The sequence below is a fragment of the Haliaeetus albicilla genome, chromosome 9 (assembly GCF_947461875.1).
Source record: "Haliaeetus albicilla chromosome 9, bHalAlb1.1, whole genome shotgun sequence".
NCBI classification, from domain to species: Eukaryota; Metazoa; Chordata; class Aves; order Accipitriformes; family Accipitridae; genus Haliaeetus; species Haliaeetus albicilla.
In genome coordinates this window covers 13116925-13129664 of record NC_091491.1, presented here as the reverse complement: position 1 = coordinate 13129664, position 12740 = coordinate 13116925, and the positions used below count along the sequence as shown (strand labels likewise).

The following is a 12740-nucleotide window of genomic DNA, read 5'->3' as shown; positions in this document are numbered from 1 at the left end:
CAGGCTCTGGGGGTACACAGACGCATTGCCCAAGCACTTGGGGAGGAGCTGGGAGAGGCAGAGCTCGACTGCAGCGGTGTGAGGGGTGTGCAGGGCAGTAGGATGGGCTGCCCTAAGTACCAAAGAGCCTAAGGAAGGCTAAGGAAGCTGTGGTCCCACTACTCAATGAGGCAGGAGCTCTAGTGACATGGGACACAGCAAAGGCTAAGTTTTCCATTTCTTCTTTTGTCTTGGTGATCACTGGTTATGTTTGTCCTTGGCCTTCTGGTGCCCTCTGAGCAGAGGCCAGTGGTGTGAAACACTACCCACAGAAAGGGATGTAGACTTTGGGCATGCTTAAGTCAACTGGAAATACACAGGTCCATGGAACCAGGTGGGAAGTATCCAAGCATGCTGATGGAGCTGGCCAATGTCACTGCAAAGGGCCAAAGATGGCAGTGATCATGAGTGGTTCCAGAGAACTGGCAAAAAAAGGGAAACACCACACATCTTCTGGGAGGAGGATCTGGGGAATCCGTCACCCTCCCCTCAGTCACTGGGAAGGTCACTGAGTAAATCCTCCCAGAAGGACAAGAAGGTAATTGGAAACAGCCAGCATGGATTTACTGGGGGCAAATCATGCTGTGCCATCCTGATGGCCTTCTGTGAGGAGATAACTAGCTGTGCAGGTAAAAGGAGAGCAGCGAATGGTGCACACCCTGATTTTAAGGCCTTTGACACAGACTCCCACCATATCCTTATAGCCAATTTTGATAGGACACAGGTTGGATAAGGTTAGTGGAAAATTGTCTGGCCTGTCAGGTTGTGATCAGTGATACAAGTCCAAGCAGTGGCCAGTTCCTAATGGTAACCCCTCAGTGAGTGATGCTGGGTCTGAAAATACCATTAAACATCTTCACCAGTAACCCATGATGGTGGAGTGGAGTGCACTTTCAGCAGGTTTGCAGAAGACACCAAACTGGGGAGAGCGATAGAAGACAGGGCTGTTATTCAGAGGGACCTCAACAGTCTGGAGAAAGGGGGGCTCTCATGAAGCTCAAAGGCAAATGCAGTGTCCTCCGCTGGGGACAGGATGCACATCACAGCACAGGCTGGGTGCCAGCTGGCCAGAAAGCATCTAGAGCTCCTGGAGTCCTCATGGATGTCAGGCTGGCCAGGAGTCAGCAGTGAAGGTAAAACTCATCGTGGGCTGGGTAAGCAGGACAGCCAGTGGGCTGGGGACAGGGATTGTTCACTTCCACCTAGCACTTGTGGGAGCACAACTAAAAAGTGCCATGTTCTGCTTGGGGCTCCCCAAAACACATGGTGTGGGAGTGAAGCCAGCTGAGGTCACCAAGGTGTTCTGGGCTGGAGCACAGGACAAATGAGGACAGGCTGAGAGAAGCAGGGTTTCGTCAGCTGAAGGTGACAAAGCTGTCAGGGGGATCTTATTGCTGCCTACAAAGACCCAGTGGGAGAATGAAAAGGTGGAGCCAGACTCTTCTTGAAGGTGCACAGGGGCAGGACAAGAGACAATGGACCAAGCTGGGACACAGGGAATTCCAGTTAAATATTAAAGGCGAAAACATCATCATAAGGGCGGTCAAACACTGGACCGTGGCCCAGAGGACCCATGGACTGATGCCTATGGCATCTCCATCCTTCTAGATACCGAGAATGCAGCTGGACAGGCTATGAGCAACCTGATGCAACCAGCACTGCTCTGTGGCAGGAGCTGGGATCTCCTGAGCTCCCATTTCACCAATGTGCTGTGATCCTACGACAAGGAACAAACCTGAGTACCAGATTTCTATTTGGGCCATTGCTTGTCCCTGGATGGCCGGGAGTCCAAGGGGGACGTCTGTGCTACAAACACAGTCAACGCCAGCTGCAATAGCTCCATTGCAATGCAGTGCCCCCACTGAGGATCTGTCCCATGGCACCAAAAATTCAAAATCACACCAGCAGCACACTGGGTACCGGGACAAAAGCAACACAAGCAACGACCAGGGATGTTTTCACACTAATGGTATGTTCCAGTAAGAAAACTGCCTTAACGCAAGGTCACCCCACACTGTTCCCCATGTGACAGTGACAACAGTCGCATCAGTACAGTTCACCCATCAGGCACACACAGCCTGGCAGCGCTGCTTGCCAGCCCTGACAGAGCTGTCAGCTCCTCTTACCCAAAGTGTGCCGTGACAAGGGAAGCCAACAATGCAACCCTTGGGACAACACTGCTCTGTGCCCAGCTCACCTCCCAGCCTTCAGTCCGTCCTGCACACACAAGCATGCATGCTGGGCACGGGGTCCCAGCATGGGGTTGGCATCCCTGGGAAGATGAACAGCTGCAGGAGCCCGGAGTCAGAGACCACACAGGTCAGAAACAAAAGCCCCAAAAGTGGAGCAGTGTGCTACATCGCCCATCTCAGCCTCCCAATGCAGGGGTTCCAAGCTGCAGCCTTGAGTAGCTCCTCTCCCCTGATTTCCTGCAGAGCCTAGAGAAATGTTAAGAAATGCCCAAATTATGAGAAAAAACTCCCACTTCCTTGACTGAGTGGTCCATGGCTGAGAGAGTTGGGGTTGTTCAGCCTGGAGAAGAGACGGCTCTGGGGAGACCTTACTGCAGCTGTTCAATATATAAAGGCAGCTTGTAGGAAAGATGGAGAAAGACTTTTGACCAGGGCCTGCACTGACAGGACAAGGGGCAATGGTTTTAAACTGAATGAGGGTGGGATTAGCTTGGACATAGGGAAGAAATGTTGTACGATGAGGGTGGTGAGACACTGGCAGAGTTGCCCATTGAAGCTGTGGCTGTCCCATCCCTGAAGTGTTCAAAGTCAGGTTGGATAGGGTTTTGAGCAACCTGATCTAGTGGAACATCAGGCAGGGGGATTGGACTAGATGATCTTTGAAGGTCCCTTCTAACCCAAACCATTCCATGACTACGGTGGAGCAGAGCCCTGAGCCTCACTCTCCCATGTGCCAGGATGATGTCTGAACCACAGACCTTCAAACATGGTGCAAATCTAAACCATGCTGAAATTCATGGCCCTGGGCTACACAGCACCAACTTGTGGGCACCTCTAGTTTCCTCGGAGACTGCAGAAGTAACGCCTTTGCCTGGGAAACATGGGCACACCACAGCCAACACCAAGGACAGCCACCTTGGATTGCCACCTCCCTGCTCTCCCCCTCCCTGCCACTGCCACCCAGCACATGCATTTGAGATGGCAAACAGCTCCTGAAGAGCACAGAGCAGACCACAGCAGAGTGGAAAGCCCGGTGGGGGTTTCACAGCACTGCTGTCAGCACACAGCAATGTCTCTGGAGTGGTAAAGGAGAGGGTTTTTTCTGGGAAGAGATCTTCTGACTCTCCCCAACACTGCCCAGCTAGAGTAGAGCTCTGCCTGTGCCAGGATCCCTCTGGGGAGGGACAAGGAGAGCTAGCCTGCAGAGGGACTTGCTGCTGTCCTGCTTTGCTCTTGCACCTTCCTTTGCTTTGGCTTTGCTATGCCCCAGCAATTCTCCTTTCCACTTGCTCTAGAGACAAACCTTTCTCTTGCCCCAGTTTTGCAGAGGGCTGTTTCCCCACTGCCTCAGGCTCAGCCACGACAGCCTCTCACCACTTGTGCAGGGCCGGGAGAACACTGGGCTCCGAGCTGGAAGCTGCCTCTGCAGAGGTGATCAGTTAACGTCACCCATGTATTGATTCAGCACTGACTGCGGCATGGGAGAGCAGACTACTCTAGTGGCTTCCCAGACTGAAAAGGAGATAAACTATAAACACCCAAATTCCTCTGGCCTCACTGCAGAGCACTTAGAGAAAGTAGGATTTTTACTGAGCTGTACTTGTGTGTAGACCTGCTGCGAAAGCAACAGATCCATGCCTGGATCCCCACCCCTGGGTGCTGAAGAGCAATGCCGGCAGCTCCCGTTGCCTTTATCAGTTTAATTGTTTGCTAAAATACAACCATTGCTGCAGAACAAGGCCTTGCTTCTCTGCTCTGAGACATCTTGTTTTCCTCCACATCCTCCAGTACAACCAGTGAGGACAAGGCACTGGAGCTCGCCCTGCAGCAATGCAGACACAGATTCCACTGCTGGAGCAATGACTGCATCTTGCTAGGTGCTCTCTCACCAAAGGACCACCAGAAGGTTGGCCAACACGAAGTAAAAACTACACAGCAACCCTGCATTGTGGGGCAGAAGACAAAGCTTCAGCCCAGAGAAGGCTCATTTTAAGAAGCTACGATAACGAGACATTGCTCATAGCCCTGCACCAACCATGCAGCCATCCTGCAGGTGCCCTGGACCCAACATGCATGCCCTCAACACAGTCTCTGGCAATGCAGATGGTCTGCCTGACCACCACAGTGTGCCTCGCCCCTGGGGAAATGTCTCCAGCCTGGCTGACCTCTCACCGCACAAGCCCATGGCTGAGCCGGGACAGGCAAGGCTGCTTAAAACACACACATGAACCAAAGAAGCTCAGCACCAGAGTGCTGCAACTGAGCTAGCAAAGCTTAGCATGAGACTGCACTGAACAGGAAGGCGATTTATTCAATAAAAAAAAATTTAAAATAAAGCTGGTTTCACTCCCTCCTGGATTCACTCATTTTCTTGTGCCCCAAACTCACATGCACCACAAGACACATGGCCAGCAGCGCTTGTGTGTGACACGTCCTACAGGTCTCCCTCATCTCCTGGGCTCTTTGTCACTGCTGGCCACAGAGGTGTTTGGGATGCACCTTTTGTGCTCACCAGGACCTGCCAGCTACACTGATCTTCCACTCCACTGACCTTTCCTGCCTCAGGGTCATTAGGCAACACAGCTGATTTACAATTATGGAATGATTTAAATTGCATGGGACCTTCAGAGGTCCTCTAACTCCTGTCCTGGAGTAAGCTGCCAAATGGTTTTCCATCCTAAGCCTTCTTAGAAGCTGCATTTATCCATGCTGGCATCTCAGTGACTTTTTGGGTTAGGTGCCATCAACCCACGCCAGTCTTGTATCCCTTCTTCTGTCATTCCCTCTGCTGCTTCCATGTGTACACTTCCCATTCAATTTATCTAACTGTTTCTCACCTCTTCCTATAGGAAACACACACTCGTGAGCAGCGGTCCCCAGACTCACCGCTTTTGAAGCACAAAGTGAGAGGGCAAAGAAATGCTTGTGCCATTTCCCAAGCCGTAAACATTTCAACAAGACCTCTGTAGCAAGGACCAAGCAAATGAACACTGCAGAGCACAGAGAACAGTCCAGAGAACCATGAACCACGCGTGGGAAGTTGGAGACGAGGGGACCTGTGGTCTGAGCAGGAACCTGGGGTCACCCCAGCGAGACCCCCACAACAGCCTGATGCACGGTATTTTGCAGGACAGAAGTGACTCTTTCAGCCTACACATGAGCCAGTGGCTTTAGTCCAGGCAGCTGTAGAGGGGACAGTGCTAAAGTCAGATCCCATGGCAGGGTGCAGCAGCACCCAGGAGTCAGCCATGGCTTAGGCACACAACTGTCAGTGGATGGCCTGATCCTGCCATCAGGACCTAATCACCCTTGTACAGCAGGGGCAGGTTCACCCATCCTCAGCTCAGGTCTGCTGGAGTAACACCCTGGTATCCCCAAAGGCAGCAGTACGGGAGGGAGAAGCCAGGTCAAACCCCACACTTGAGAAGGCCTCTATGGACGTGCTTCCCCACTGCACCCATGGCCTGGGGCAACACCACAAAGCCAACACAACACCTCTCTAGAAAAGCCTTGGAGGGAGCTGCTCCATCGAGGGTGATACACAGATGATGGGAAAAGCTCTCATCAAACAGTTCATGCAATCAAGCCTCTGGTTTTCCTTCTGGCAGATGGAGGATCCAAAGCCATAAAACATCATGTTCTTTAACAATCACTTCCTCATGAGAATTAATGCACATTTTCAGCCCATTACTGAGTAGTATGGCCAAGTTATACCACCTCTAAATGAAACACTTCTTTGCTTTGTACACTTTGTGGAGACGAGTAATCACCTCTGTCTAGTGCCTTTTCATCAAGCTAAACCAATTCAGCTTTTAGAGCTCAGGCCATAGCTGACAATGGACAGACTCAATAAAAAAATGCCATGGTCACACAACACAAGATGCCAACCCAGCACAAATTCACTTTTTTTGGATCCACTTTCCTCTAAGACCTGGAGTTAATAAAGTGTTTGTGGGTACAATGTCAGGTGCCACCTACTCTCCCACTCCAGTCAGCACGAAGTCTTGCACATATGCTGGGGCCAAGGTGCCGTGGCGTGCCTATGCCTGATCTGGATAAATTTGCACTGCTGGCTGATCCAACAGAGGCCACTAGAGCCATGGCCTTGGTCTCTCCTGTCTCCACCCTGACATACTCTGCAATCCTGGGATGTCCAACACATAGCTCTGACTTCAGAAAATGACTAAAAACCCCATGTCCTATTTTCACAAAGTACAGATTCTTTAGGAACTGAAGCCCTAGTTTCAAAAGCAGCTGGAGACCATGGGTAACCTTGTCTTATGAGACCTCAGGTCATCAGCAGTCAAATGCTTCTGAGTTAACCTGAGATCTGTGAAGATTTTGCAGGCTGTATGAGGGGTGTATGAAGCTCAGTTACCTCCCCTGTCCCCAGCTCCCCCTCAGCATCCCTTTCCTCAGCACTCCCCTGGTGCTTTGCACTGCCTTCCCAGGTCATGCCTGCCTGCTGCCTCCCCAAGGAAATTTTCTTTTGGCACTTTCTGCCAAGTCACTGGCCTTGCCACAACCCCATTGACAGTTGGTGTTCTCAAAGTCTTCCCACTAGCACCCACCGTGGACATCAGAGAGATGTCTGTGACCTGTCCTCGCTTTCCAGCTGCCTCAGGCCAGGACCCAAGCAGTGCCCAGCAGGGACATCTGCAGCAGAGCTTCCCACTGCAATCAGCTGCTCCTGAGAGAGAAAAGCCTCACTACAAGACACTCCAAAACTTCCTTCATCAAATATTTCTAAGCTATTTCTTGAGTTTGGGGGGGTGGGAGGGGAGTTAGAATTGTAGGATAATTCAGGCTGGAAGGGACTTCAGGAGGTCATGCAGCCCAACCTCCAGCTGAAAGCAGGGTCGGTGACTTCTAGTTTCTAGTGAGTGCTGTTGGACCCACAGACAAGCCCCACGTCCCTCAATCTCCATCTCTGGTAGAGCCAACATGCTCTGCCCCACCTTGGCTGCAGACAGAAGTGTGAACAGCATGACTATTCATCACAACTGAGCATAACGCAGCCTGAGGACCACCTGGGCCAAGGAGAGGGAGGTGCACCCCATCTCTACCTCTACCCCTGGATAACTCTGCTAAGAAGCCCATCAAAAGAAGATGCTAGTTATTGGTTGTTTCATGGGAACAAGAGGAAGAGTTGTGACAGCCCTTCAAGGGTCTAACATTTCCTGGACTGCAAAGCCGGATCGATGCCCGGTGGAGGGGCAACCACAGCCCCAACAGGGAAGAACATTTCCAGCAGGCTGCAGGCCTGCACAGTACTCGCTGAAAGACCACCCGTCTTCTTAGATTAAGTGAAATTTTAGGTGAGTTACCCAGCTGCATCAGTAAGCCTTGGTCTCGTTTACGAGCAGCTCAAGCATCCTTCCAGGTATTGCAGAAACACACAGAGACTTCAGGTTTCTGAACACATTGCAGGCAAATGTTCTCCCCCCAAAGCTGGCACTTCAGAGGGTATTTTTGCTCCAGTCAAAATCACCTTTAGTGAGATGCTTAACATGGATGTGCACAAACCCACCCGCCTGTTTGTCCATGCAGACGCCCAAACTTGCACACAAGGATGAAGCTGATGCACACTGCCCTCCCCTCCACAGCTCCCTCTGCACCTACTTATGTCACAGGTCTTTCAGGCTGGCTTTTTCACTGATCTATTCGGAAATGTGCTGCATTACTTTGCCCAGTATTTGCACACCAGAGCTTAACTGCTCTAAAGCCAAGCAAGCCCTCCTCTCCCATCACCTCCCGGGACCCCACAACTGCCTCCAGCTGCTTCTCATCCTCCCCTCCCCAGTGCCACAGGGCAGAGACTCACCTGAGTTTTCCTTATCCGCAGGTCAGCAGATGACCTGTTCAGTCCTTCCTCTTGTTCAATACTCTGCTCAATACCTGGTTGGGGAAGAAGGACACAGATTATTTCATGCTGTTTAGAGAAGGAAAAGGGATTGTTTGGCAAAGGGACTGTAAAAGACTGAAGCCTGTGAATCGAGGAGCGTCTGTCACTGAGCAGTCCTGAGCTCCTGACTCTAGCCTGCAATTTAGCCTGGACTGGCAGCAAAGCCCTGTTTCATTACTGCAAAGCACTCAGTGCCTGGCCACTGGCCAAGACTTGGTGCTGTTGAGGGCAGTACCCATCACCCCCAGGCTGGTGAATGAGGATTTCAATACAAAATTGATGTAATGCTCAGGTCTGATCTCCACACTTTCCAGTATTCAAACAAAATGGAGTGCTGTTCTCCCCTGCTAGGCAGGAGGAGGAAACCCAGAGCTAAAATGTCTCTGCAAAATACCAAAGCTCAAGACTTCTCCAGGGACCCTAAAAATAGCAGGTCTGCCAGCTGCCCAGCCCTGCACAGGGACGACCCACCAGACTGGCAAGAGCACGCTTCATCTTGCTGAACAGTCCTCTGCAGCAAAGCAGAGATTTGCCCCTTTAATTATGCCTAGTAGTGCAACTAAGTGGGATGAATTCCTCACTTGCCCAAAGACCATAAATCACAGCAGGGAGGAGCACTGCCCTGCTCAGCGTCCCACCGTGCTCTGGACAGGGAGAGGGCATGGGGTTGCAGTGCAGGAGGTCTGGCACAGAGCAAGGCAGTGCAAATCTGTTCCTCAAGACCAGGTCGGGACATGCTAATTCAAAAACTTAAATTCAGGGACTTAAAAAGCCTGGAAGAAAGCTCCCAACAGCAGGCTGGCCCAGTGTGCAGAGGTACATGTCTCCAGGTAGACCACCAGGTGTGAGCTGGTGGCATCCCTTGAGTTTGGCTGAAGACCCCATTCCCAATGCAGATGTTCCACAGCTCTCTGAGCCTGGCTGTCCCCAGCACCTTCCATGTTGCAGTAGGTCTCACGAGCCCAGCATGGGACGGGTTCCTCCTGCACCAGGGGCTTTCCATTCCCTGGAGCTGCCCAGTGGCTTCCCATCACCATCCAGTACAGCAGAGCAGAGCGCAGGACACCACCACCATGGTGGGCATCTGTGTTTCTGCCGCATGCTGGTTAGCACTGATGGCCCCGCAGTACCAACTTGCAGAGAGCAGCAGCACTGTAAGGAAGACTGTGGGCCTGGGGAACCCTTTGCAGTGCTGGCAGAGGGTGTCCAACAGCACAGCATGCTCCAGGGAAGTGCTGGAGAACATTGGCACAAATTCTGCACTCCATCCTATTCTCTCCTGGAATGAGCGTCTGTATCTAGAGCTTATCTGAAAGGTCCCGTCCCACACAGCCAGACGGCCATGGCACTTCTCCTGTGCACCCCCCCCCCCGCTTGCGAGCACACTGGCTGCTGCCTGCCCAGCATATTTCATCAGCAATTGGTCTTCCTCCACACTTGTCATAAATTGTTCCCTGTTCCCAAGGAACAGTATTGGCAAACATTGTACATTTATGATAATTAATGAAATCACATTTTCCCAAGAAGCTGGTAATTAGAATTAGCCACTGCATGAGCAATGCCTGTCCTAAAGAAGTCAATTTGTTGTCAGCAGATGGTGTTTTTGATCAGTCTTAACTGTTTTCTTTCATTGATCATGCTGGCCATGAGGCGATTTGGGACAAAGCACAAGGACTAATCATCTGTTGCTCCAGGTAAATATGATACCAGTGAGTCTTTTCTGGAAGAAGGAAACAGGAATCAGAGCCCGCCCTGCAATCCTTCAGGCTCTCAAAGCCCCTTCAAAAACACAGAACAAAACACATATGGAAAAAGATTTTTGTTTTGCACAGGCTAAAAACCCTGTCCCCACCTGGACACCAGAGATCCCAGTATGGGCGGGGAGGGCTCTGGTCCATGGGAAGGGATCCCCTGGTCAATGAAATGGGTAAGCTGGCCCCTAGCTCTCCCTCTGGGGTTTAGCTGGGATCATACGTCAAGAGGACAGAGGGCAGCAAGGGGACAATGGAGGTACAAGTCTCCTTCTGGCATACACATGGGACATGGTCACGCCAGCGGTGACGAAAAACAGCTCCAGCTGTATCTAAGTCCACCACGACTACACAGCTCCCACAAAACCCTGGGATTAGGGAGAATGTTGCTGCCATGGGGGAAGCACCAGCTCCTCTCCCACCTTTCAGACACGGCCAGGTCTCTGCAACAATCTCAACCAAGTCCCATGCTGATGTCGAAGACCACTGCAGGCAAATCTGAGCCACGCCAGGGTGACCTGTCTCCTGCCTCAAGATGCTGCCATGCTCACTGACACCCTGAATCCCCTGGGGTCCAATCTTGGGCTTTTGGACTCATCCAAGTGCTCCAGCACAACCCCAGCCATCAGTGGGCTGACAGTCATGTTGTTGTCACTCCCTGCTTGTCAAAGAGATTGACTGACTCTTCCAATGGTGGAAACTAATGGTCACGTTGGCCGCACTCTGTCCCTGCACTGCCCAAGGTGGAGGCATGCCAAGACAACAGGGAGTGCTGACGAGACAGGATAACCTTCCCCAAGCCCAACAGCCTCTTTCTTCCCCACCACCTGCCCCATAGAGCCCATGCCTGGAGACAGCAGTGCCTCCTGCACTACACTAGCACTGTAGCCTGGACAGGCAGGAGGCATTGCTGCCTGGGGCAGCACCACCAGCAATCCAGCCTGCACTGGGGATGGAAAGGTAAGACCAGCCCAGCGAGAGCTGGATGGGGGCAGCAAGAAGCACAAGCCCCAGGGCAGCATGCCCCATGCCAACACACTGCCAGAAAGCCAGCAGCACCACCCAGCCCAGTCAGAGCCACACAGGGAAGAGGGACCATGGCTCTCCAGATGGGACCCCTTGGTGCTGCACCTGCCTAGGCTGCCTGTGCCAACCTGGCTCACTTGGGAAGAGCCAGCTCTTCTTGGAGGCTTTCAAGTCCCACAGCAGCACCTCTTCAACCACTCAGCCCTGGCAACCCAACCTTTAGCCATGCCGTGGGTTTGCTCAGAGCCGGGCCTTGATGGGAGCCCCCAACACCTGCCAATGCTGGCAGCATGGGATTTGCTCACAGCCCACCAGGTGCTTGTGGGCCCATTCCCTCACCTCTGTTCTGGGAACAGGGCACAAGTGGGCAAATTCACAGAGGGCAAATAAAAGCAGCTAGAGGGTGCTAGGGGGAGGGAAGGTGACGCCCATCCCCGGGTGATCTGCAAAGCAACAGCAGATGCCACTTCTAGCTGTTCCTTCCCCCAGCTCAGCGACCCCTCCCAGTACCAGCTCAGGTTGCCAGTGAACACAAAGACGGGGTTGGGCTATGCTTCTGTAACCTGCCTTTTCCTACCTAGAGCAAACCACCCCAAAACTGTCTCGATCCGAGTCAAACACCAGCTGCTGCCAGCACAGGGTTGAGATGACAGCCAGGGCCCCACAGCATTTCTGGTCATGGGGGACTAGTGGGAAGTGCTGAGCACTGGGGGAATGGCGCAGGACCCAGGCCAGCAATGCTGCCTGCCTGCTGCATTCCCAGCCCAGCATGGGAGCTGTGGTACTCACTGCCTGGGGCTGCAGGGCAGGAGCACAGCAGGCAGAGCCCCACAGCAGCATCGCTAGCAAATACTCACTCTTTAGCTTGGAGCGCACTTTGTTTGCCGTCTTCTTTATGTCAGACATCAGCTCTTCCAGCTCTTCCTTCGTTTCTGGGCAGAAAGAAAAGAGCAAACAAACACAGACCTTAGAGACATGGCTAAAATCTGCTGCCCGTCCCCATAGCACGTGGAGACCAGAGCTGCGAGCACTCCCACCTCCAGACAGGGAGCACTTCCACCCACGTACCGCATTGGATTCTCCTCACAGTCCTGAGCCGGGGAATAACCCTTCTGCTAGTCAGGCAAGCAGGGAGCTGGGGAGCCGTTCTGCAGGACCCCCTACCCTAACCTGCCCCATATGCAGCACTGCAGAAAGTGCAAGGGAAGGGATACACAATGCACAGTGCTGGTTCCTGTAGTGGAGAGAAAACCACTGCTGGACACCAAAACCCTTCTGCTCACCACGGGCTGATCTCTCAAGCCCCTGCCACGACAGCCAGCCCTCCCCAGGGCATTAACAAAAGGTCACGTCTTCCACCAGCATCCCCTGACTAACAGCCAGTGTGTGTGTGTGTTCACACCCCAGCCTGAATTTGCTGCTTTTGGCAGAAAAGTAGGGGCTGAAGTGGCCAGAAACCCCCTCAGTGCCACAGCCCACATCTCAGGAATGACTCTGAGCAGCCCAGCAGTGGCGGGAGGGTGTAAAGCAATTCTTGTATTTCAATGGGCAGGGGCAGAGGAGGTGCAAATAAAAACAAGAATAAGTAAGTCCTTTCCTCCCTGGCCCCACAGGCATCCCACGCATGCCTGTGTGACCTGCATGTGGCTCCCACCAGGAGAAGAGCCCTGCCGAGCACAGGGCCTGTCGGTGAGTCTCAGCATCTCCCAGAGTCGCCTCTCCAAGACTGTGAGGGCTTTCACAAGAGTTTCCCAGGCTGTAAGGACTATTGACTCAGCTAGAGAGAGGAGGAAACTACAGCATATGCGACACTCGAGAGATGTAAAT

At 52.6% G+C, this 12740-nt stretch overlaps 1 protein-coding gene across 2 annotated transcripts in view; it reads right to left on the bottom strand.

Moving 5' to 3' along the window:
- The window catches only part of STX1A (syntaxin 1A), a 94419-nt gene that overhangs the window by 18687 nt on the left and 62992 nt on the right, over positions 1–12740 (bottom strand). For both annotated transcript variants that reach the window (XR_011326105.1, XM_069791621.1), the window contains exons 4-5: positions 11771–11845; positions 8056–8129 (exon numbers count right to left, since the gene is read on the bottom strand). Coding sequence is in view for 1 of the 2 variants with exons in the window: in XM_069791621.1 (XP_069647722.1) it covers positions 8056–8129; positions 11771–11845 (149 nt within the window). In the remaining variant the exon portion in view is untranslated. The remainder of the gene's footprint in view (positions 1–8055; positions 8130–11770; positions 11846–12740) is intronic.